General features: G+C 39.3%; 1 protein-coding gene and 4 non-coding genes across 5 annotated transcripts in view; 4 read left to right on the top strand and 1 right to left on the bottom strand.

The window, feature by feature from the left end:
• Positions 1 to 5,487: 5,487 nt before the first annotated feature.
• The window catches only part of zgc:113232 (uncharacterized protein LOC541546 homolog), a 33,330-nt gene continuing 17,027 nt past the window's right edge, over positions 5,488 to 21,790 (bottom strand). Inside the window, exons 17-26 of the mRNA XM_061717359.1 lie at positions 20,891 to 20,944; positions 11,435 to 11,506; positions 11,123 to 11,158; positions 9,983 to 10,027; positions 9,828 to 9,860; positions 8,963 to 9,109; positions 7,828 to 8,004; positions 7,573 to 7,663; positions 7,124 to 7,201; positions 5,488 to 6,667 (exon numbers count right to left, since the gene is read on the bottom strand). Coding sequence (XP_061573343.1) covers positions 6,462 to 6,667; positions 7,124 to 7,201; positions 7,573 to 7,663; positions 7,828 to 8,004; positions 8,963 to 9,109; positions 9,828 to 9,860; positions 9,983 to 10,027; positions 11,123 to 11,158; positions 11,435 to 11,506; positions 20,891 to 20,944 — 939 coding nt within the window. The 3' untranslated portion in view covers positions 5,488 to 6,461. The remainder of the gene's footprint in view (positions 6,668 to 7,123; positions 7,202 to 7,572; positions 7,664 to 7,827; positions 8,005 to 8,962; positions 9,110 to 9,827; positions 9,861 to 9,982; positions 10,028 to 11,122; positions 11,159 to 11,434; positions 11,507 to 20,890; positions 20,945 to 21,790) is intronic.
• Positions 13,978 to 14,048, top strand: trnag-gcc (transfer RNA glycine (anticodon GCC)). The gene has a single exon. It is a non-coding gene; the product is annotated as a tRNA-Gly (tRNA).
• trnag-gcc (transfer RNA glycine (anticodon GCC)) lies at positions 14,294 to 14,364 on the top strand. Its single transcript has one exon. It is a non-coding gene; the product is annotated as a tRNA-Gly (tRNA).
• trnag-gcc (transfer RNA glycine (anticodon GCC)) lies at positions 14,605 to 14,675 on the top strand. The gene has a single exon. It is a non-coding gene; the product is annotated as a tRNA-Gly (tRNA).
• On the top strand, positions 15,680 to 15,750 carry trnag-gcc (transfer RNA glycine (anticodon GCC)). The gene has a single exon. It is a non-coding gene; the product is annotated as a tRNA-Gly (tRNA).

The following is a 21,790-nucleotide window of genomic DNA, read 5'->3' on the forward strand; positions in this document are numbered from 1 at the left end:
TTCCTTGAAGTCTTAACTATGACAGTAATTGTCTTCTGAAACTGAAAGAAGAGTTGTGCGTCAGCGTGTCCAATTATCCGGCGAGTAGCTCATGAATAAAGTTGCTTTTGCCAACGAAAATTATGACGAAATATCGTCGTCAACGAACCTTTATCACCTGAGGAAAATGAGACGAGACACAAATAAAATGCTGGTTATTTGACGATATAATGCAATATCGTAGACGAATAAAAACGAGACTAAAATGTAGATTACAAAATAAAAAATATGCTAAAATGTGTCATCATTTTTGTTGGACGAGATGAAATGTTATAACAAAGATTCTTAGTATACATTTTTTAAGTAGTTTCCTCTGGTTTAGTTCTGCTGCTGGGTGACGTCACATCCTCAATCCCAGTCGCGGCCCGCGGGGAATCAGATCCAGAAGATGCAGCTGCAGGTTAGAGGCTGATGCCGTTAACGCAGAGCTCTAGATTCACGTCAATTAAAAACAAAGTTACATAGAGAAAGGGGCCGATGGCCGGCCACGCGGGGATCTTCTCTGGGGCTGGGAGAAAAAGAAGAGACGATCTTTGGATACACTTTCCTACATAGACGTGGAAAAGACAACTGTGAATGTGTCGTCAAAAAAGAAAAAGATGGGGAGAAATGCGTAAAAATAAATATGTTGTAAACTCAAATTAGATCGTCTTCTGTATCTGGAATGAATGTATTCTAGAGTTTATAAGGTAACAATAATATAATAATAAGATAACTAGTTTGAATTGTAAAATGGGTTTGGCTAAATACAATCTGACTAAAACTAGACTAAAATGGTCATGGACAATTCTGACTAAAATAAGACTAAAATACTCAGACTTTTAGTCGACTGAAACTTAAGGTGAATTAAACTAATACAAACTAAAATGATAGCTTGGCCCAAAGACTAGACTAAAACTAAAATTGAAACAGGCTTCCAAAAACAACACTACTCATGAAATGCTTTGTCGGTATTTGTCAGGACAGCTTAGACTAAAATGGGAAAGTCCGAGGCTGTTTTCACATATGTTGGAGCGCGCCAATGCCGTCCCTTCGTGCGCTCCAGGGTTACACTGTATTATTTTTTTCAGTTTTGTTTAGTTTTTGGCCACAAGTGTTGTTTTCACTCTGGTTGAAACGCCGCACCAGGACCGTTGTGATAAAGGTCGGTGCCATCATTGGTCAATATTGGTGGAGGCAGAACATTGTGTTTCCATGACAACCAGCTTGAAGTGAAACAATAGAAAGCATGCCATAACAACTGCACATTTTGACCTTTAGGTGAACATTTTTTCTGCAATGTTTGTTTGTTCTACTCTTGACAGACTATACTCAGGATTCAAATTCAATGTACAAACTACAGTTTTTACCAACAATTACATTGTAAATGAAGTGCCACTGCGGGTGAAGGCTAGTTTAAAAATCATGACATGGACCAGGGTGCGATGACTGTGTTCCCTCTGACACAAGTACACCGTACTCATGTCCAGGGGGCTTTTGGGTCGACCTAAATGCTGTGAGTGTGACACCACCCTGAGTTGTTTTGAGCTAATTTAGCCATTTCTTTTTGCTGCAGGCTCTCTCAGCTCACCGCTGCTGACTGTCATCTGTGGATTGCTTCTGCTGCAGATGATCTACTGACTCTTGTGCCATGCACACAAGCTTCTTACGCTGGCCCTTTCACCTTATTTTCTTATATTATAATCCAATGCATGGTTGGATTACACTCAGCCATATCAGCCATAACATTATGACCAGGTCCTCATTGTTCCCCCGAAAGATCTCTCATTTGTAGAAGTGTTTAGATTGATCCTTATTGGCATTCTGTGTGGTTTCCTCATCAGAACATTGGATTGTAGTGAGATGAGCAATATTTATTTGTGCTACTTGTTAATGGTGATAATGTTATGGCTAATTTGTTAATCGTGTACTTTTCTGTCTATACTTTTATCATAAGCTTTCATACTCTTTTATAAGCTCTTAGCATATACATGTACACGAAGGTTCTGACAAATCCGACCATGATTTTGCACATCTGTTTTTATCTTACTGTCTGGCTAGCCAAAAAAGAATCATGATGGAGACTTAATTAATTATTCATTACGCCTCTGCTCCATCATGCATTCTTCAATGTTAAATCCTATGATACAACATATCAAATACAGTAATAAATTAGTTCTGTTAATATAAGCTTGACCACGACATGTATTACACACTGCCTTCTGAGATCTGAGCCAGACTGAGATAGACTGCAAAAATCCAGACTAAAGATTTTTCCCATCGACTGCACTGAGTGGCAGCTGAGTATCATGTGTACTGTAGCTTTTGGCACTTGTGAAACATCAAGACAAATCCCAATTTATGAGATTGTTTTATTTATTTATTTATTTTTTTAATTTCTACGGTTTAGCATTAGAAACTTGTTGTATTGTAATTTTTAATTGCACCCCTTTAATCTATTTTTACTCGACATACATTTAAGTATTTGCTGCCACATGGAACAGTGTGTTTACGGTATATGTTTATAATACTAATGCATGCTTACGAGTCATGTGTAGCAGGGGACCAAGTATTTTCCACAGCTGGCAAAAATAGATTAATGCCCCATTTGCACGGGACTAAAATTATTTGGGGACCTGCAATAATGTGTAGTTATTACAGACTAATCATGTCTGAATGCATATATCAGTGATTCAGTGATGTGTGGGCAGGAATCTTTTAAAAATAGAACAAATTCTCTCGTCGCCCTTTCTGCCTCTTTCCCAACGTGACGATGGATATTACGATACATAGTGTGATACAATAGTACGACTTCAACCTATACCCACCACATATCGCAATTATCTGATATTTTTAACTGATAAACAGACAGAAATTAATCATCACTAAGCTTCACAAATCTAACTCTTGAGTGTCTGATCAGATGCTTTTTACTAAATATTAAAAGTTAATGTTGAATAAAAGGTAAATGTTAAATAAAATGCAAGGCTGCCTTCAGGGACCAAATTCCAAAACTGATATTATTGTACAGGGACACCTCTTATCCAGCAGGCTTCACTTAATACAGATGTTGGGGTGTAATTTTAATGCAGGTCCAGAGGAAATTTTAGTCCAGTGCAACTAGTACATTATTTTAATGTGAATGTTTGTTTGTTTTTTTTTTTGTTTTTTAAAAAATTAAGGTTATTGAAGGAAGTTATTTGAAATTTCAAATAATACAATATCCATTCTGCTGTATTAGGAATGTACTTGAAAGTTGGAGTTGGAGCACGAAAGAGCATCTGGTGCTATAACTGGTTCTTTTGTAGCAGACCAACAACTTGATTTAAAACTGTGAAACATGTTCTCTTTTAAATATGCTTAAAAACACTTTACTGCCTCAATTCTCAAATCGTGACAAATTGTCAAACTGCCAACTATTAAGCTACAATTTATTTCCTAACTTGTTTTGCGAGAATGTGTCAGCTTTTTTAAACCTTTTTTTCCTGACACACAAGGAAATACATTAATTTAATTGATGAAATAATAGTTTAGATTGCAAACTCGAGACTGGTGACCTGTCGAGGGTGTGCTCGTGCCAGATCCCCGTGGCACCAAATAGGAATAAGTGGAAAAATAATGGCCGGATCGGTGGATAAACAGAAAACCAAATCTAAATGCAATTCTTAGGAATTCATTATATTTGTATTGTGCCAATTCACAACAAGAGTCATCTCAAGGTACTAGATTATTAATAATACAGTTCAGTTCAATTATATTCCAATTCATTTTATTCTAATAGAATACATATTAAAAGTTTATGTAACACCCTTTCATACAAAAACAGCTTCCCTCAGTAATCGAGCAGATTGTATTTCTTTGTATTTACTGCAGAATTATTAGTAATCGCAATTTTTAACAAAGTCAAAACCCCTGTGGCACTACACCTTCAAGTTTCAGATGAGTAATTATACATAAAAATATAATGGTCACGTGATAATTACATAAAAGATTTTCCAAAAATTACCTGGAAAAATTGTTTGGTTTGAGTTTAACCTTTAAATATGAATTCATTTATATGGACCCCTGGCTTTGAAACATTTTTAAATTCTAGGTTTACCTTTTGAAATGTGACTGTTTGAAGCATTTCTTTGTGCTTTAAGTACCCCTCCTGCCAAAGAGCCTGGCACTTTGAGCTGGTTCATTTCTGAAACCCTAATAGAATCATGCAACAAAACAATCCACGTTTCAGATATAAACGACAGTGCTATTATGTTAAACTTTAAGCTGTCAGTATTTACTTAAGCCAGCTATTAATGTGTTGATTATCACTCATCTTTTTTTCTATGAAAAAAAGACAGTAAATGTTTACTTTCTTTCAGACAAGCGCCAGCCAAGTGTTTCATTAAACCTCTTGATTAGTTCAGGGATCATAACTACAGCAGAATAACTTTAAGAGAAAATTATTATTTTAAATATGTGTTTAGATGATAGAAATCAAACTGATTCCATACATAGTGCCAAATCATAACAAATGTAATCTCAATGCACGTTTGAGCCATAAACAACTACCTACCTGATAATGCACTTTAATTTGGCTTCAATTGGGCACAATCAAGCATTAAATTCTCCATTCATGTTTGCTGCTATCTGCTCTTTTTAAGTCTTTATTTTCTATTATTTAATTACCACAATATAGCAATATATATCTTTTGAAAGAAACAATCAGGACCTTTTCAAACAGTTTTTATCTTGCTGGTCACAAACTACAAATAGTTAATATATTTATTTATATTTATGATTACATTTTATATTATATTATTTATTATATTCTCTCTAGGTCTTGATGGGTTCATCACTCCCTTTTCAAAATCAGTGAAGAAAGCTCTAGTGATGCTCTTTCCTGCTCCGTGATAATCTTTGCTCACATCATTCATTCCGTTAATCATTTTAATCATTAATCATCACAGGACATTAAGCAATAATGTGACATTTACTGTTCAAGGTAACAGAAATACCCTTAAAGCATTAACAGCACAATGGATGACAAAGAAGGGACAATTTACAAAAAGGGCCAACTGAACAATGCTACTTTAAATACCAGTGGTGCTTTTATTGAGCCTGTTTCATGGCAGATTTTTTTACAATTTGTTATTTGTTATTTTTCATTCGTGAACAAATGTAACCCCTTTAAAATGAGTTTTGTGTCTTTGCTTTTTATTCCTCAGGCAATTAGATGTATTTTTTTCCATCCAGACAGTGTATTTCCCCCCCTAACTCTGCTATAATCCCAGTTATATCCCAGTACTGTAACATCACAATATACTGTGATTTTCTTGCAATATAACAGACATGTGCTATTATTTTTCCTCTATTGCTTGCTTTTTATGCCTAATAAAAATCTTTTTTCCAACCTTTAACAAGTCTGTGTAAGTTCTTTAAAAGATTGAGATAGTGAAAGTTACTGGTTGATAGCTAGGTAACAACAGCACAGAGCCACTGGCACCGACCACGTCCATAATCACCGTCTTGCTTATGTGCAATTTGCTGTACAGGCAATTCATTCATCAGTAGCTCATCTGTATCATCTGAGCTCCAGATACCAGAGTTGCAACAAATCTGCACATATTGAACACTTACAGAATACAAATAAATGTCTTCAGCTACACATTTTTATTGTAGTTTAATAGTTCTTGAACTGCATTTAGTTTCGTCAATTATTTGACAAAATCTGATACCAAGTTTTATGTTCTTTTAATCTTCTCCATCCTCTGGCGAGAACTGTGATTTAAACATTTTTCACCTGAAAATCAATCTGTCTTAATTATTTAGTCGATGAAAATATCTGAAATGCTGATGATTTATTGTTCAGAAAGCCAGTTACTCCTGGAATTAATTCAAAATAATAATTGCCACTCAATGTGTTAAACATTTAAAAAAAAATATGACTGACAAATGGAGACTCAGGTTAAAAAAACCACAAATTTATCTGAAATGGTATTGAGAGCACAGTACATGTAATTCAGCTTCTTTACATAATATTTACATAGCATTATTTATTTAACCAGGTTCCAGAGAAAATAAAAACAAGTTTTATTTATAAGTGTTGGCAAATTATTTACTTGTTTTATCAAATCAAAAGACATTTGAAATGTTTCCGGAATATATCATTGTGTAGTTAGTTCAGTATAATTAAGTATGACCCACTTTAGGATTTCAGAGTTTTTTTGGAGCCCTTTCTGGGTCAGATGAAAGTTTTTTTCTGAATTTATTTCTACACAGAGTACAAACTGACAATTTAATCACAGCGTTAAAAAACCCAAGAAAATACCTAGTCACAAATGTAGTTAAAATGATTTTCTCCATTAAAAGCCAGTTTCCAGGGGTGTCATCACTGGGATTAAAAACGACTGCCATCAGAAACCCAATCGTCCCATAATGGTCCATGGCGCTTCTGTTCAGGTCTAGGTTTCTGAATTTGTGGGTCCTTTTACGAGACCCTGCTCCTTGCGCATCACCGGCGCATAAATGCTGCAGTCCCGCGCCTCGCAAAATCCTGGCACGCCTGGGTTACCGAGCATCCCCAGTACACCCACCGGACCGGGAAAACCTCGAGGCCCCCGGGCACCCTCCATACCATTCTTGGGTTCTCCTGGTTGACCCGGCAAACCTGAAAAAGTCATTTAAAAAGTTTAAACTTTAAGGGGTGAGCAGAAAGCCTTTACTTAAAAAAAAAAAAAAGATGAAAATTCCAAATCAACAAAAAATAGATACGGTATTTTACAAATAAATTATACCAGAAAATAAAGGCATCTTATAAACAAACTGTGGAATTAAAAGCATTAAGATGATATTATTATGATACGTTTATTATTATTATATAATATTACTTTAACATTTCAGAAAATACAGTCAGGGAGAGACAACAGATACACGTAAAGGAGGAATTGCAGCACTCGATAAAAACAAATGGACGTATTACTGTGAAGGAGCGTCTTTGCTCCCCAGATGCTAAAATATTTCCATCCATGTTGTCAACTAAGGGAACTCGCCTGTTTTACCTGCCATGGTTGCATCAGTTGCTAGGCAACAAAACACACCCAGAGAGAGAGAGAGATTGTCATACCTCTGAGTCCTTGTGGTCCATCGGGACCTTGCAGGCCTCTACCTGAATCACCTCTGATGCCTTTGGTTCCCTTCCGACCTGTTAGAATAAAACAAAAAAAAAAGCTTTGTGTGAAACAGTGATGACTGCAAACACAAAAACACAGAAAGGAAAATGCAAGTTTACACGTGAGGACATATCGATGGTTAATTAGTTTACACAATAAGATTTTTTTACGTTCAATATAGCACTTTTAAAGGTGAATAGTAACAGTTTTCAAACAATTAGTTAATCAAACCATAAGTGGCAAAGCCTCTATACTAAAGAGTATTTAGCTTCAGTGCAAAATAAAGGGAGTGATCTTTCTTTTATGATCAAGTTATCACAGTTCACCACAAGAATCAGGGTCAGAACTATTGATCTGGGGAGTCGTTCCAGCTCTACACTGTAGTATGAAGAGGTGATCTTACCTCTGTCGCCCTGAGCTCCCATCTGTCCCTCCAGCCCTCTGTCACCTTGAACACCCGGGGATCCTTTTGCTCCAGCTTTTCCTGCTTTACCCTGATAGATGAAGGGAAAACAACTTAGATATGCAAAGATGAAATTCAATGTCAACTGCAAATGTAAAATGTAATATTCCAGTGAATAAACTGATGTATAATGGGACATTACCTACAAATCAAAAGTTTACACAATCACTGGTGTGAACTTGGAGTGGTACATACGGTTTTGCCTGGTGGTCCTGATGGTCCCTGGCCTCCCGGGGGTCCAATCAGTGTCCGGTTGTTGATGGGACAACCCTGCGAGCACTTGCCCCGGATTGCCTGGGCATACTGGGAGATCTGGGCCGTGACCACACCTATGCAGAGCTGCAGGACCTGCTCATCAGTCAGACCAGGACCCTGTAGGACACAAGCCACTCGCTGTGTTTTCTCTGTGTCACCGCCACAAAACAACTCCGGCACGCATCTCAAAATCTGCTTTGATTATTTTAAAAACTACCTCACTATTTTCCAACAGTTTTGAAAATTTGTCCTTAAAGAAAGTGAAGTCATAAATGTCAGCAGTTGGTCTTTAGAGCCTTAACCCTTGTGCTGTCTTCGGGTCAAGGAAGGAGGAAGAGAAGAAGGGAGGAAAGAAGGAAGGAAGGAAGAAGGAAAAGAAGGAAAGAAGGAAGGAAGGGAGAAAAGAAGGAAGGAAGGAAGGAAGGAAGGAAGGAAGGAAGGAAGGAAGGAAGGAAGGAAGGAAGGAAGGAAGGAAGGAAGGAAGGAAGGAAGGAAGGAAGGAAGGAAGGAAGGAAGGAAGGAAGGAAGGAAGGAAGGAAGGGAGAAAATAGGAAGGGAAGAAGGAAAGAGGAAGGAAGGAAGGAAGGAAGGAAGGAAGGAAGGAAGGAAGGAAGGAAGGAAGGAAGGAAGGAAGGAAGGAAGGAAGGAAGGAAGGAAGGAAGGAAGGAAGGAAGCTAGAAAAGAGGAAGGGAAGAAGGAAGGAGAGAGCAGTAGGAAAGAAGGCAGGAAGGGAAAAAAGAAGGAAGGAAGGGAGAAAATAGGAAGGGAAGAAGGAAAGAAGGAAGGGAGGAAGGAAGGAAGGAAGGAAGGAAGGAAGGAAGGAAGGAAGGAAGGAAGGAAGGAAGGAAGGAAGGAAGGAAGGAAGGAAGGAAGGAAAGAGGAAGGGAAGAAGGAAGGAGAGAAGGAAGCAGAGAAGGAAGGAGAGAGTAGGAGGAAAGAAGGAATGAAGGGAGAAAAGAGGAAGGGAGAAGGAAGGAGAGAGCAGGAGGAAAGAAGGATAGGAGAAGTATATAATTTTGACCCAAAGACAGTACAAGGATTAAAGATCCACCACCTTCATGCGAATGTTACTCACAGCTGGACCATGAGTTCCCTTTGGTCCTCCTTGCCCTTTAACGCCCAGGTCACCGATGGTGCCGCGGTCTCCTCTGGTCCCCGGCATTCCCGGTGGTCCAACAGGGCCGGGCCCACCAGCAGGACCAGCTCCTCCCTTCAGCCCTCGCTGCCGTACAGGAGGACAGAGAGGAAGAAAAGCTGACATATAACCAGTCATTTCTACTTTACACTACTGCCTCTCATTTTACACACAAGTTATTAGTTTAACTGGGAATCACTTTTGGCTCCACTTTGTGTTTTAACTCAGTTAAAATGCGATAACACTCTAACTCTGTGGAAAGTAAATCAGAATTAGCACAATGATATTTAGCTTCATCCAATATTTTGTCTTACTTATATCATTCCAAACCAAATTGCTAATGGATGCCAACTGTTGGAGCTGTGCAAGTTTTTGTATAAAACACACACATGCACACACACGCACCCACAATATTAGAGTTTTGTATGTCTTGCAAGACTGCAAATACTTGTTTACATTGTAAGGAGCATTAGTCACTATGGCTAAATGTATGTGGATATACTGTTTATTATTTATGAATTTAATTAAATGTTTGGGCTCCGTCATTTTATTGATTGCTTATCTTCATTCTGTTATTTCAGAGCGTGATTCAGACTAGGTTTTTATTTGGTTTATTCCTGCTTCATCATGGACATTCCTGATTTCCTGATGTGGGTGTGGAAGGTTATCAATCATTTGTTGTACTTTATCAACAGGAAATGTTACACATGGAGCAGAGCTCAGTACTGCTGGTAATTCATTGTACCCAAAAGCAGAATGAGCTTCTATGACGTCATGGTAAAAAGTATGTAAATCATGTTATCACCTGTCCCTTGTCTCCTCCATCGCCCACGCCTCCCTGAGAGGTAGGAAGGAAGCAGAACAGTGAATATCCAGCAGGGGTGGAAAAAGGAAATGAAATGGATCGTGCAGTTAGAGGAACAACACCTCTATCACCTGACTGTGAACCTGTAAAAGTACCTTTTGTCCTGTTTCACCTTTTATGCCAGTCCTTCCAGATGCGCCCTGCAGAAGAAAAAAAACAACAACAAAGTTGTGATGAAAGAGGAAGTTATAGTAAGTCATAAGTTTCATAAAAACAAAAACAGCTGTTGTTTAATCCCCAGAATTACGTCCAGACAACAACTCACTAGTGCTTGATAAACAGGAAAGACGTGGTTAAGCAAGAAAAGGTCAGTAGGCGATGGGGATTTCTCATGTTTACAGACTGTTATTTGTTATATGTTATTTCCAATCTCGTTTCAGTTCTGATGATGACCTTTAAAGGCACCTTGTCGGGTCCTGTATACCAAGAGGTGCAGAGTCATCTTTTAATAGGAAGATTGATGGATATAATCCCAAATTCTTCTCTACATGTGTTGAAGTGTCTTGAGACAAGAACACGACCTCTAAGTTTACCCCGATGAGTTGCTCATTTGCGATTTTGGGTTAAAGTGTCTGCTAAACATATGTAATAGATCTTATAAAACAATGGCTGAACTTAAATTTTTCAGCCATCCGGATCATGTAATCCTGAGAAAGTTGAAACCAAGAAAAGAAGTTCAACTGCACTTTACTCAAGATTTTCAGGTTTGTAGAGTTTTTTAGATGGGCATTTTGTTGCCGCAATTTGGTATAAAGAGGATTCTTGTTACCAGAGAACAACATTTCAATATAAAATACTAAAACACAACTTCACATGAACAAGCGTACTGCCTCGTTACTGTATTTCTGTAAGTTTTAAAGCTTAGTTATCGATAAGGGGTAAAACAGCTGTGAAGGGTTTTCGGTATTTACCCAACTCTAAAACCTGCATCACCTTTACTCTCCACCAGTCCTAGGTGACAGGAGTGTTAAGTCTTTATTGCATTGAACAGAGGTATCACTGGAGGTAACACACATAAGAAAATCTGTGGATGCCCCATGAAAATGTGTTAATCCGGAATTTTTTTTTGAGGAATGTTGATACGACACCAAATTTGAACATATTAATATCACATAAAAGGGCACGTAAATATTCCCTACAAATAACCACTTATGTGATATAACACTTTTTAGTGACAGCATATAATGTTTTGATTGTCTTTTCTAGTGTTTTCATAATGTTGTGAAAGAACTCACCTTGACACCGTCAGGCCCCGTCTCACCTTTAGGCCCCTGAAGGAGAAACATTAGTTAAAGACATTATCTCGAAATGATACACACGACAAAGAATAAATGGAAAGTGAATTATCTTAGAACATTTCTTTTCATCCTTAATTAAACCATTGTGTTACCTGAAAATTACAACCTTTAAACTTGGATGTAATTTTGGGTGGTAAGGTCAATAAGTTATCTGATATTTAATAAGAGGATACATCAGCCGCAGTACTGCTGACTGCAGATTATTTGGCAGCATTGTTGTATTATACATGTTGTGTTATTTGTACACACTGTCTGGCCCTGGAGGCCCTTTACTCCTGGTTTTCCCAGCAATCCAGCATCTCCCGGTTCTCCTTGAGCCCCCTGTTGGAGAAAACAGCAGAAGAGTTTAGAGATCTGTAACATCTATCCACTTAAGTTTAGTCTCCTTAATTGTCTTAGGACCTCTCGATTTATGGACCCCTACATAGAGTAGAAGTTGCTGCATCTATAATTCAGAAGTAATAATCAACACTACTATAAAAGTGGAATCAACCAACCAAAGACAGATCAAAATCTGCATAAAAATGTGGGGAAGTGAAAAATGTAAAAGGTAAAATCCCTGATATCTTTTGAACGTAAACTCTGAACAACAAAAATCAGTCATAAGTGTATTTGCAGAACTTTTTCATACCACTAATGCCAGTTAACAAGAAAGCCTGCAGTTATTTTTTTCTTTCTTGTGGGGAATTATTTTTTTAGAGGTTTGACATTTTGATTGAAAACCATTTGTTAAACCGAAAAATCCCACACTGACATTTCAAGATTAAAACAAGTGCGAGGGGAAAACAAAATCTCCCTGCTGCTTGTACAGTCCAGCAAAGCCATTTTTGCGTACCTTTCTAGGCCCACTTTAATGTTGGCTTATACAGTATGCTTTCCCTTTGGTTTCTTTAGATTCTACAGACAACACCAAATAAGGGTTGATTTTAAAATGTGAAATACCACCGTTTTGAGATTGTAAAATCCAGGATGGCAAAAACCAAAGCCTTTCAGCTTTTGATAAACCTTATGTCAGGGGTCCTCAAACTACGGCCCGCGGGCCGCATCTGGCCCGCCAAAGCAATTGTGCCAATTTTGCCAAAGCACTTATGATCCCAGAAAAAAAAAAAAAAATTCCGTACTTAAGATATCCGTACTTAGGGGCACGGTGGCGTAGCTGGTAGTGCAGCCGTCACACAGCAAGAAGGTCCTGGGTTCGATTCTCGCCGGAGGACGCTGTGGGTGCTGTGGTGTTAGTTCCCCCATGACTTCAGTGCCCACGCCCTGGGTGGGGTTGGTGAAAGGGCCTTTCTGTGTGGAGTTTGCATATTCTCCCCGTGTTCCCTTGGTAGCTAATGTGAGCTACCCTCACAAAAACATGCAACAGTCCTGCGCTATACATGCCCCCTCTGGCCACCCGGGGAACAGATGGGGTGGGGAGAGTCCGGCCGGAATAACGTGATCCTTCGTCACGCGTTACGTCCGGCCAGAGAAGCCCCACCCTGTCTGGTGAAAAGATGCGGCCTGCTCACTCCTCAGGATAAGGTGTCACTACCTGATGTGAGTCCGCTACCCGATTTGAGTCACGCATGCGCATGCGCAGTCGCGTCCAACATGTGCATTTCAGTGGAGAAGTAGTGTTGTCATTACCCGATTATTGATTAAAATGAGCGACTTTAATGTTTTCCATCATCTCCATGCCTACATGGAATACATGGAATCCAGAAAGTTCCATCCCAGTTTGGGAAAAGCTGACAAATGGAAGATTACTCGTTCTATGAGTAATTACATCTTGAAAGGTAATTTGGCTATCATGCTTGCTATGCTTGCTAAAAATAATATAAATATTTTTTGCTAAAAATAATATAAAGATTTTTTGCATCAATACCCTTATATAGCATAACATTCCCTGTTGTTGGACGCGACTGCGCATGTGTGACTCAAATTGGGTAGCGACTCACATCAGGTAGTGACAAGGAGACCTGTGCAGGGCCCTCCCGGGGTTGGTAGAGGATGGCAATGCCCAGGACTGACTTAGGTAGGGACACTGTGTGATAAAATAGGGAGAAAAAACCGGGATAAAAATATAAAAAAAAAAAAAAAAAGAAGAAGACGAAGACGACAAAATGCCGAAAGTTTTGGGGAAACGAAAAATAGATTTAGAGTGCAAAGTTTTCAAACAGCAGTGGACAGATGACTATTTTTTTTTCAGTGCAAGGAAAAGGCAGTTTGTCTGATCTGCAAAGAAACGGTAGTAGTGTTCAAAGAATTTAACATTCGTCGACATTATGAAATCCGCCAGTGTGCTAGCCTGCAGGGCCAAGTGAGGAGAGACAAGGTGACTAAGCTAAAATGTGGATTAGCCCAACAGAGCACATTACTGCGTCACACGCAGATGAACGTGGCGTCCGTCCGGGCCAGCTTAAAGGTAGCTGTGGAAAGATGTCCTAAACGCGGTGAGTCTGTCCGTATCTACAGTCACCAGGTGAGATGAAGAAATGGGGGATAATGTACATTACCACCCAGCTGAAAGAGAAAGCTAAAGATTTTGTGTATTTTTCGTTGTCATTGGATGAGAGCAACGACATGCAGGACCCAGCACGACTGTTCATTTTTATTCGGGGAATAAATTCCAACTTTGAAGTTACTGAGGAGCTGGCAGCATTACAAAGTCTCACAGATACGACAACAGGGGGGGATATTTCTGGTAAAGTTTGCCAAACAACCCATGCCTTATGTGAAAAGAAAGGGAGCCAGGATGTGAGAAAAATTGCACAAAAAAAAAAAAATGCGCAAAAAGGCGCAGTCGACAAGCATTGGTGGTTCAGTGGTAGAATTCTCGCCTGCCACGCGGGAGGCCCGGGTTCGATTCCCGGCCAATGCAATCAACAGTTTTTCTGCTTAGTTGTGCTGCTGCTTTTATGTATGATACTGAGAGTGAACGCCGTCACTTGTGCAATATTAGTGGGAATTCAATTCAGGTTTTGCAATTGAACTGACACAATTTTGTGACAAAGTCCTCAAATTGGACGTGAATGTTGCTGGTTGATGAAACCGCATGGCTTATAGTGTTGGCGTTTGAAAAAAATGCACAAGAAAAAAAAAGGTGCAAAAAATCTCTGTTCTCAAGCATTGGTGGTTCAGTGGTAGAATTCTCGCCTGCCACGCGGGAGGCCCGGGTTCGATTCCCGGCCAATGCAACAACAGTTTTTCTGCTTAGTTGTGCTGCTGCTTTTATGTATGATACTGAGAGTGAACGACGTCACTTGTGCAATATTAGTGTGAATTCAGGTTTTGCTATTGAAACTGGCACAATTTTGTGACAAAGTCCTCAGATTGGACGTGAATGTTGATGGTTGATGAAACCGCATGGCTTATAGTGTTGGCGTTTGAAAAAAATGCACAAGAAAAAAAAAGGTGCAAAAAATCTCTGTTCTCAAGCATTGGTGGTTCAGTGGTAGAATTCTCGCCTGCCACGCGGGAGGCCCGGGTTCGATTCCCGGCCAATGCAACGAAAACTTTTTCTGCTTGGTTGTGCTGCTGCTTTTATAAATGATACTGAGAGTGGACACCGTCAGGGGCGAAAATCCCGTTTCATAGTTGGGGGGGACAATAAACAGTAAAATTTTAGAGAATAAATCCAGGGGGGGACAAGGAATAAAAGTTTTAGCCTTCCTTTAATACAGCATTTTGACATTTTCATCTCTATCTCGCAAACAGGCAGAAGAGCTTTCTTAGAGTAATACAAAACAATGGTATTAGGTGGAAGGTGGCAATAATACAGCATATCTGACATAATACACTGCAAAAACCCACAATCTTAACAAGAATATCTCTTATTTCTAGTTAAAATGTCTCATTTTTAGTTTAAAAAAAATCTCATTACACTTAAAACAAGAGTCATTACTGGAAAAAACAACAATTTTCACCTGTTTCAAGTAGATTTTCACTTAAAATAAGTAGAAAAATCTGCCAGTGGAACAAGATTGTTTTGCTTATAAGATAAATCTTTTTCCACTGGCAGATCTTTCTACTTATTTCAAGTGAAAATTTACTTGAAACAGGTGAAAATTGTCAAATAACAAGTTATTTTTCCAGTGATGACTCTTGTTTTAAGTGTAATGAGATTTTACTGTTTATTATTATTTTCGATTTCGGTTTCGGCCACAAATTTTCCTTTTGGTGCATCACTACTAAATACTACTGCATTGTTCCAAAATTATTAATTCTGTCTCAAATTATTCTAGGGGGGGACAGCTTTACTAATGGGGGGGACTTGTCCCCCCTGCCCCCCCCGGGATTTTCGCCCCTGGACACCGTCATATGGAAGATGTGGTGAATGGTTTTAACAGATTCTTTGTAGACGTGGGACCAGAATTAGCAACAAAAATAAAGAAACCAGAGACAACAGAATGTGGGGTTGTGGAAGATATGGGGGACAGAAACCCAAGTACATATGTCGGTGTTTGAAAAAATTGCACAAAAAAAAAGGTGCAAAAAAACCTCAGTACTCAAGCATTGGTGGTTCAGTGGTAGAATTCTCGCCTGCCACGCGGGAGGCCCGGGTTCGATTCCCGGCCAATGCAACGAAATCTTTTTCTGTTTAGTTGTGCTGCGGCTTTTATATATGATACTGAGTGGACACCGTCATATGGAAGATTTGGTGAATGGTTTTAACAGATTCTTTGTAGACGTGGGACCAGAATTAGCAACAAAACTAAAGAAACCAGAGACAACAGAATGTGGGGTTGTAGAAGATGTGGGGGACAGAAACCCAAGCACATATACAGCTCACTATTATGTTCTTCATCTTTTCAAAATAAAGTTATATTGTAATGCACTCAAGTAAATCATCTACAGCTGCAGTCATTTTTTCAATAATTTTATATTTCAAACATTTGTCCACATTATATAGACAATTCATAAAGCATCAAACTATAGAGGCAGAGGAAAAGTATAAAAAATATAAAAACAAATTAACTAATATTATAATGACAAGTCGTTATATATGTCACATTTTCTTCATATGAAGTTGTATTTATCCATCTTTTAGACTTGGGTACAGAAATAAACCAAGTTTAACAAACACAAACTAGCTTTGTCGGCCCCAGCAGTAGAGATGTGAAAGCTAGAATTAGAGATAATTGGGACAATGCAAGTTATTGTAGCTAGGATAAATAAGATCAAGTTCTCCACTTCAAATGTTCAGTGGAGTCACATAACAACATATACGGTAACATGCAACATATAACTAGATTGCCCATTCATCGCGCTTTGTTGTTCATTCCCCCCAAGTTGTAAAAGTTGTCTTTTCTTTTTCACACATCTGTGTATTAAGTCTAGGCCTTTTTCCACTTCTCCTAAATGCAAAGATGACCACTTCTGCTTTTCGAAAGGTTGCGATCACATTGAACGGACAGTTATTATTTCTGTCTGGAAGGGACATTCCCTTTTCTGGTTTTACTTAATAAGGTCAGAGTTCATCACCATAATGTCAAAAACATGTACAGCTGTACTTTAAAAAAATACCCCCTTAAAAACAGCTGAGCACTGAAAAGCACCTGTAGAAATGCTGATGGTCACAATAACATTCTTTTCCGGTAGATTTATTATATTACCCCCCAAAACTTCCTAATCTAGATTTATTTTCTGTTGAATTTTCCCTCTGTGACTTGCGAGTTTCTCACATGTTCATATTATAAACACAAAACACAATGATTCCATAAAGTTGGCAACAGCTCACAACAAAAGTTGTCTTGGAGGAAAAACTGGGAAAATGTAAACAATTTATCCCTCATGAGCAAACAGTGGGAAACAGTGGAGAGAAAAATTCTGTTATCTTTCTGAGCAATTTCTGAGTAACCAACATGATCCACTGAGTTGTGCCCATTACCCCTCTTTCTCTCCTCTTCTTCTCTTTCCTTTCTTCAGCTCAATTCTCAGTTTTATATCTCGTAACCATAATCATTCTCCATTGTTCTTGTCTAGTTTGTTGTGTTGGTCTGCTCCCTCTTTTTCTCTTCTGTATATGTTTGCCGGCCAGAGCCCATAGAGCTGCATGCTGCCCTGCAGTCCCACCCTCTGACCACCTCAGTCATATGTTCAAAGAACTCATAGGCCGCATTCAGACTGCAGGCAAATCTGATATTTAGTTTCCTGACTTCTTTCTGGCAGACTCTGTTCTCACCGAGTGTGACGAGGTGAAATACCTCGGTCATTTTATGAGTAAGGATCTCTCTGATGACAGAGACATTTATAGACAGTGTAGAAGGATGTATGCCCAAGTGAATATGCTACTGCGCAAATTCAGCATGTGCTCAGAGGATGTTAAGATTTTTTTGTTTAAAACATATTGTACATCCCTTTACACTGGCCACTTGTGGTGTCAGTAGAAGGAAAGGAGCATGCAGAGGCTCGCTGTGGCTTATAATGACTGCATGAGGCTGCTTCTTAGAGTCCCAAGGAGCTGTAGTGCCAGTCATTTGTTTGCTAGTGTTGGAGTACCAACCTGTGCTGCTGTGCTACGGAAGGTGATGTACAAATGTATATGTAGAGTATCTAACTCTATAAACAGCATCATCACCTGCTTAACAAATCCTGCACTCAGCTCAGTCAGGTTCACATCCACGTTGTGGAACCACTGGCGGTCATGTCTATACACTTGTGCCTGACACTGTCGTCTTATTGTGTCACTGTTGTTCTTTTTTTAGTCTTTTGTTGTTGTCTTTTATATTATAGGTTGTTGTCTTTTATATTGTGTATTTTATATGTATAATGTTTTTTAATGGTACTATGGACCTCTTCTTAAGATGTGTCTTTAATAAAGTATGAATTGAATTGAATTGATATATATCTGATTCCTTCTCATATCCGATTTTCAGGGCTGACTGTCCACACTGTTTTTAGCAAGTGTCCATATCGGATCTGGCTCTGTTCAGACTGGGCCACATCATTGACTGATCTGACGGGTTGCCGTAGCAACGACGTCGGAGCGGAGGCGTCACCCAGCGCGTGTATTGTGTGAAGTCATGTATTTTTTTTATATATAAAAAATCCCAAAATATCTGTACCGTTTCTGATTGGGTCGGCACTGCGCATCATTTTTAGACATAACAATGAACGCATACCGCAAAAGTTGTGTGATCGGCGGAGGGACCCGGCGTCCCAGCAAAATGAGAAACAGAGAAAGGTGTTCAGAACAAAACCACCAGCAAACTAACAAACCAACCAACAAAGCTCAGAGTTAACAAAACAGAACCAGCAATTAATAACTGGCAGCCCCGCTCCATAACCTGTCCTCCTAGGAGGAGAGGGGCTGACGGGCTGCAGGTTCAGGCTCACAGCGCGACTGATAGGAAGATATGAAGGCTGATTTATGGTTCCGCGTTACACCGACGCAGAGCCTACGGCGTAGGGTACGCGGAGACGCGCACCGTACGTGGAAATGCAGTCTTTTTCTCTGCTATTAAAACATTTTGTAATGTGAATTTGCAACACTTAAACTACAAATAATAGTTTTTGACGTGACATCAGAGATTGTACATGCTCTCTGTGAAAGGATGAGTAGCTCCACAACTGGAAATGGGCGGGTGGTTGGAGCGTCTGGGACAGTCATATCCGATCTGAGTGTTTGGAGCTGTTCAGACTGACACGCATCTGCCCAAATGAGATATGGATCGGATATGAAACTACCTCCTGGAGGTGGTTTCCATCTGGTTTGCAAAAATCGGATATCATGCGGTTTGGGACTGTTCAGACTTCAAAAGAGTCATCCAGTTTCAATCTGGATGGGCTAAAAATCGGATATTTGCCTGCAGTCTGAACGCGGCCTTAGTTCTTAGGCCAGATAGTTAATACTAATATGTCTTGTCTTTTGTACCTTTGACAGTGTGTCTGTAGCCCCTTTCACACAGCCAGTTCGAGGCGGGAACGTTGCGCCTTTAAGCCGCCTCGCTGTTCTGTGTGAAAGTCACGGAGGCGGAATGGGGGGGCCAAGTGGCCCCACCAATAAGCCGGCAGCGGAGGTAGTCACAGAGCCGTCACAGAGACGAAACGGGGTCTGTGTGAATGACACAGCCGGCATGCCGGGGCCAGCCGGGGCCAGCGCTGACGATGTCGTCACGCCTCTGATTGCGGAACGCCGGCATGCTGTGTGAATTTACAGACGGGAGCGGCGTTATGCCGGCGTTGTATGGTTCTGTGTGAACCAACAAAGGCGGCGTATTGGCAGGACTTCTTTACACCAATATTGCGGAATCTCTGTGTGAAAGGGGCTTCTGTCTCCTCTCTCTGTTCTTCCTTCTCTCTTTCTGATATCCATTTTCCTGCTCTGCCCAGCTGGCCTCCAGCAGGAGCCCACCCCCCCTTATAATCCAGGTCTTGGTCAAGATTTCTTCCCTCCTAAAGGGGAGGTTTCCTTGCCACTGTTTGGCTTAAGGTTTTTCTCCCACCAAGGGAGTTTTTACCTGCCATTGTTTGTGTAATAATTGCTCGGGGATCATGTTCTGGGTCTTTGGAAAGCACCTATAGACGCTTGTAATAAACGCTATATAAATACAATTGAAATTGAATTGAATTAATTCAGTTTGCTTCTGCCAAGTACTCACAAATAATCTTATCTGGAGTTTTTTTTCTATTATCACAAGAGTCTGCACTGTTCAAAAGAAAGCAGATGAGTGAGTTTCACTTCCCTATGGTGAGCAAATGGAAAACACAAACAAAGTGTCACACAAAACAAATGGCAGGGAATCCCTAAGGCTGTAAATGCCACCAAAGACTGGATATGGCACAGACTTTGGACTTTCCAGAGAAGGCAATTAAGATAAATAAATATGTAAAAAACTAAACCATGAAGTCGTAAATAATAGACCTTTAATCCTTAGGACTGTATGACTCAACTTCCTAAACATGTTTCTTTGAGAAACCTAGTACAATTATCCAGGTGGAAGGAATTGGTTAAATATGATTATGGCTAAACTTCCAGACAGCTCATATTATACTACTTTTACACTGTGTTGAATGTGGACAAGTCAAAAAGTGACTCTGTTGTGACTCTGTACTCTCAAAGTCTGCAAGACATCAACAGCAAGGCTGACTCACGTCTCGGCCACGACTTGTTTCTGTTTCTTTTTTTTTCTACAGTCAAATACAACAATCTTCATCTTAGTGTTACAGCCAGTTTTGTTTTCAGTTTTTGTGATTTTCAGTATTACCACATTAAAAAATAAAAATTTCTCAAGACATGTTGATACAGTATATCACAGGTTTTTAACCATGTCTGTGCATGTGATTCGATGATATCTTCAAAATCTCCAAGGGATCATTTGTTTTACAGCAGTATAAAAGTATGATGTCCTTTCTGTTTCACATGGATCAAAACAACAGAGAAACCTTGGGGAATTTTAGAAACTGATCTATGTACTTTACTCCTGAGCTATTATAGTTTTGACATCCACTCGCTTTCAGTTTCTGTTACACTTTAACAATTCCTTTGCTAGTGAGCTTTTACTTTCAGTTGTCCAGCAGAAACACTTTAATTGTACTAATTTACTGGTCTAAGGCTTGTATACATTTTAAGAGGGTTTGCCTGATGTAAACAAAGTTTTCAGGATAGCGAGAGGGTTACATTTGTGTCTGCGCGTCATCACCTATCTTTCCAAAACTGTCACGCAGCGAATCTCATTCATTCTTTGACTTATTAAAACGTCCCTTTGGCTGCTCACTTACCACTTTGCCCTCTCTTCCTCGAGGTCCTCTGACACCATCATCTCCTTTACTGCCCTGCAAATGAATTAGAATAACATACGCAAATAAGACACGTTCAAAACAAAGTATAGCCTATGCATTTTTACTGAATTTTTGGGAAATTGACGGATATGACCTAAAATGACCATAAAGGACTCACATTTATTAATTAACAAAAAAAAACATATGCCAACCTCTTGTGCAATCTTTCATCTTTGCAATGTGTTAAAACTTATATCTATTTTGGTATTTTAAGGAAGGGGATATAACTAAGTTTGTTTGTGCTCAAATACCCATGTTACAGTAGCATTCATTTGGATCTGTATGTTGGCAGCTGGTGAAGTTAGATATGTCTCTTACTTAGACTTGAATAGAATTGAAATCAGTTTTCCTGATAACTTCTAGAGAAGCAAAACTGACTCATAAAATTATCCTGGTTTACTCATTCTACTGAATAAGCTGGGGGGGAAACAGATAGCAGGAAAGTAAGGGCTTTATCAGCTTTTATCAAGAGTTTCATCAAGCTTTGTGGAACTCTTGACTCAAATTGCTGTCTAGGCTTGGGCCACCTGTTTTCAGATTTATGTAGCACTATTTTCACTTGTACATCTGTGAAAATATCATCAACTACAACTTCAGTAATGAAGTATTCTTATTACTTATTCAGCTCTGCGGCCTCCACTGAAACGACTTCTATAGTTGATGAGTATTGAAGTGCTTGGTGCCACGTTTCAAGACCAGAGAAGTGACAATTAACCAAATAGTCATAACTTATCTCTAAACCATTTGTGCATTGATATCTCATACAAGAGGCTGTTGTGATTTCAAGTTGAAAGCAGATACAGAGGTAGTTGACCGTGATGTGTACTTGTTACAGATATT

The sequence above is a fragment of the Cololabis saira genome, chromosome 3, assembly GCF_033807715.1.
Source record: "Cololabis saira isolate AMF1-May2022 chromosome 3, fColSai1.1, whole genome shotgun sequence".
Taxonomy (NCBI): domain Eukaryota; kingdom Metazoa; phylum Chordata; class Actinopteri; order Beloniformes; family Belonidae; genus Cololabis; species Cololabis saira.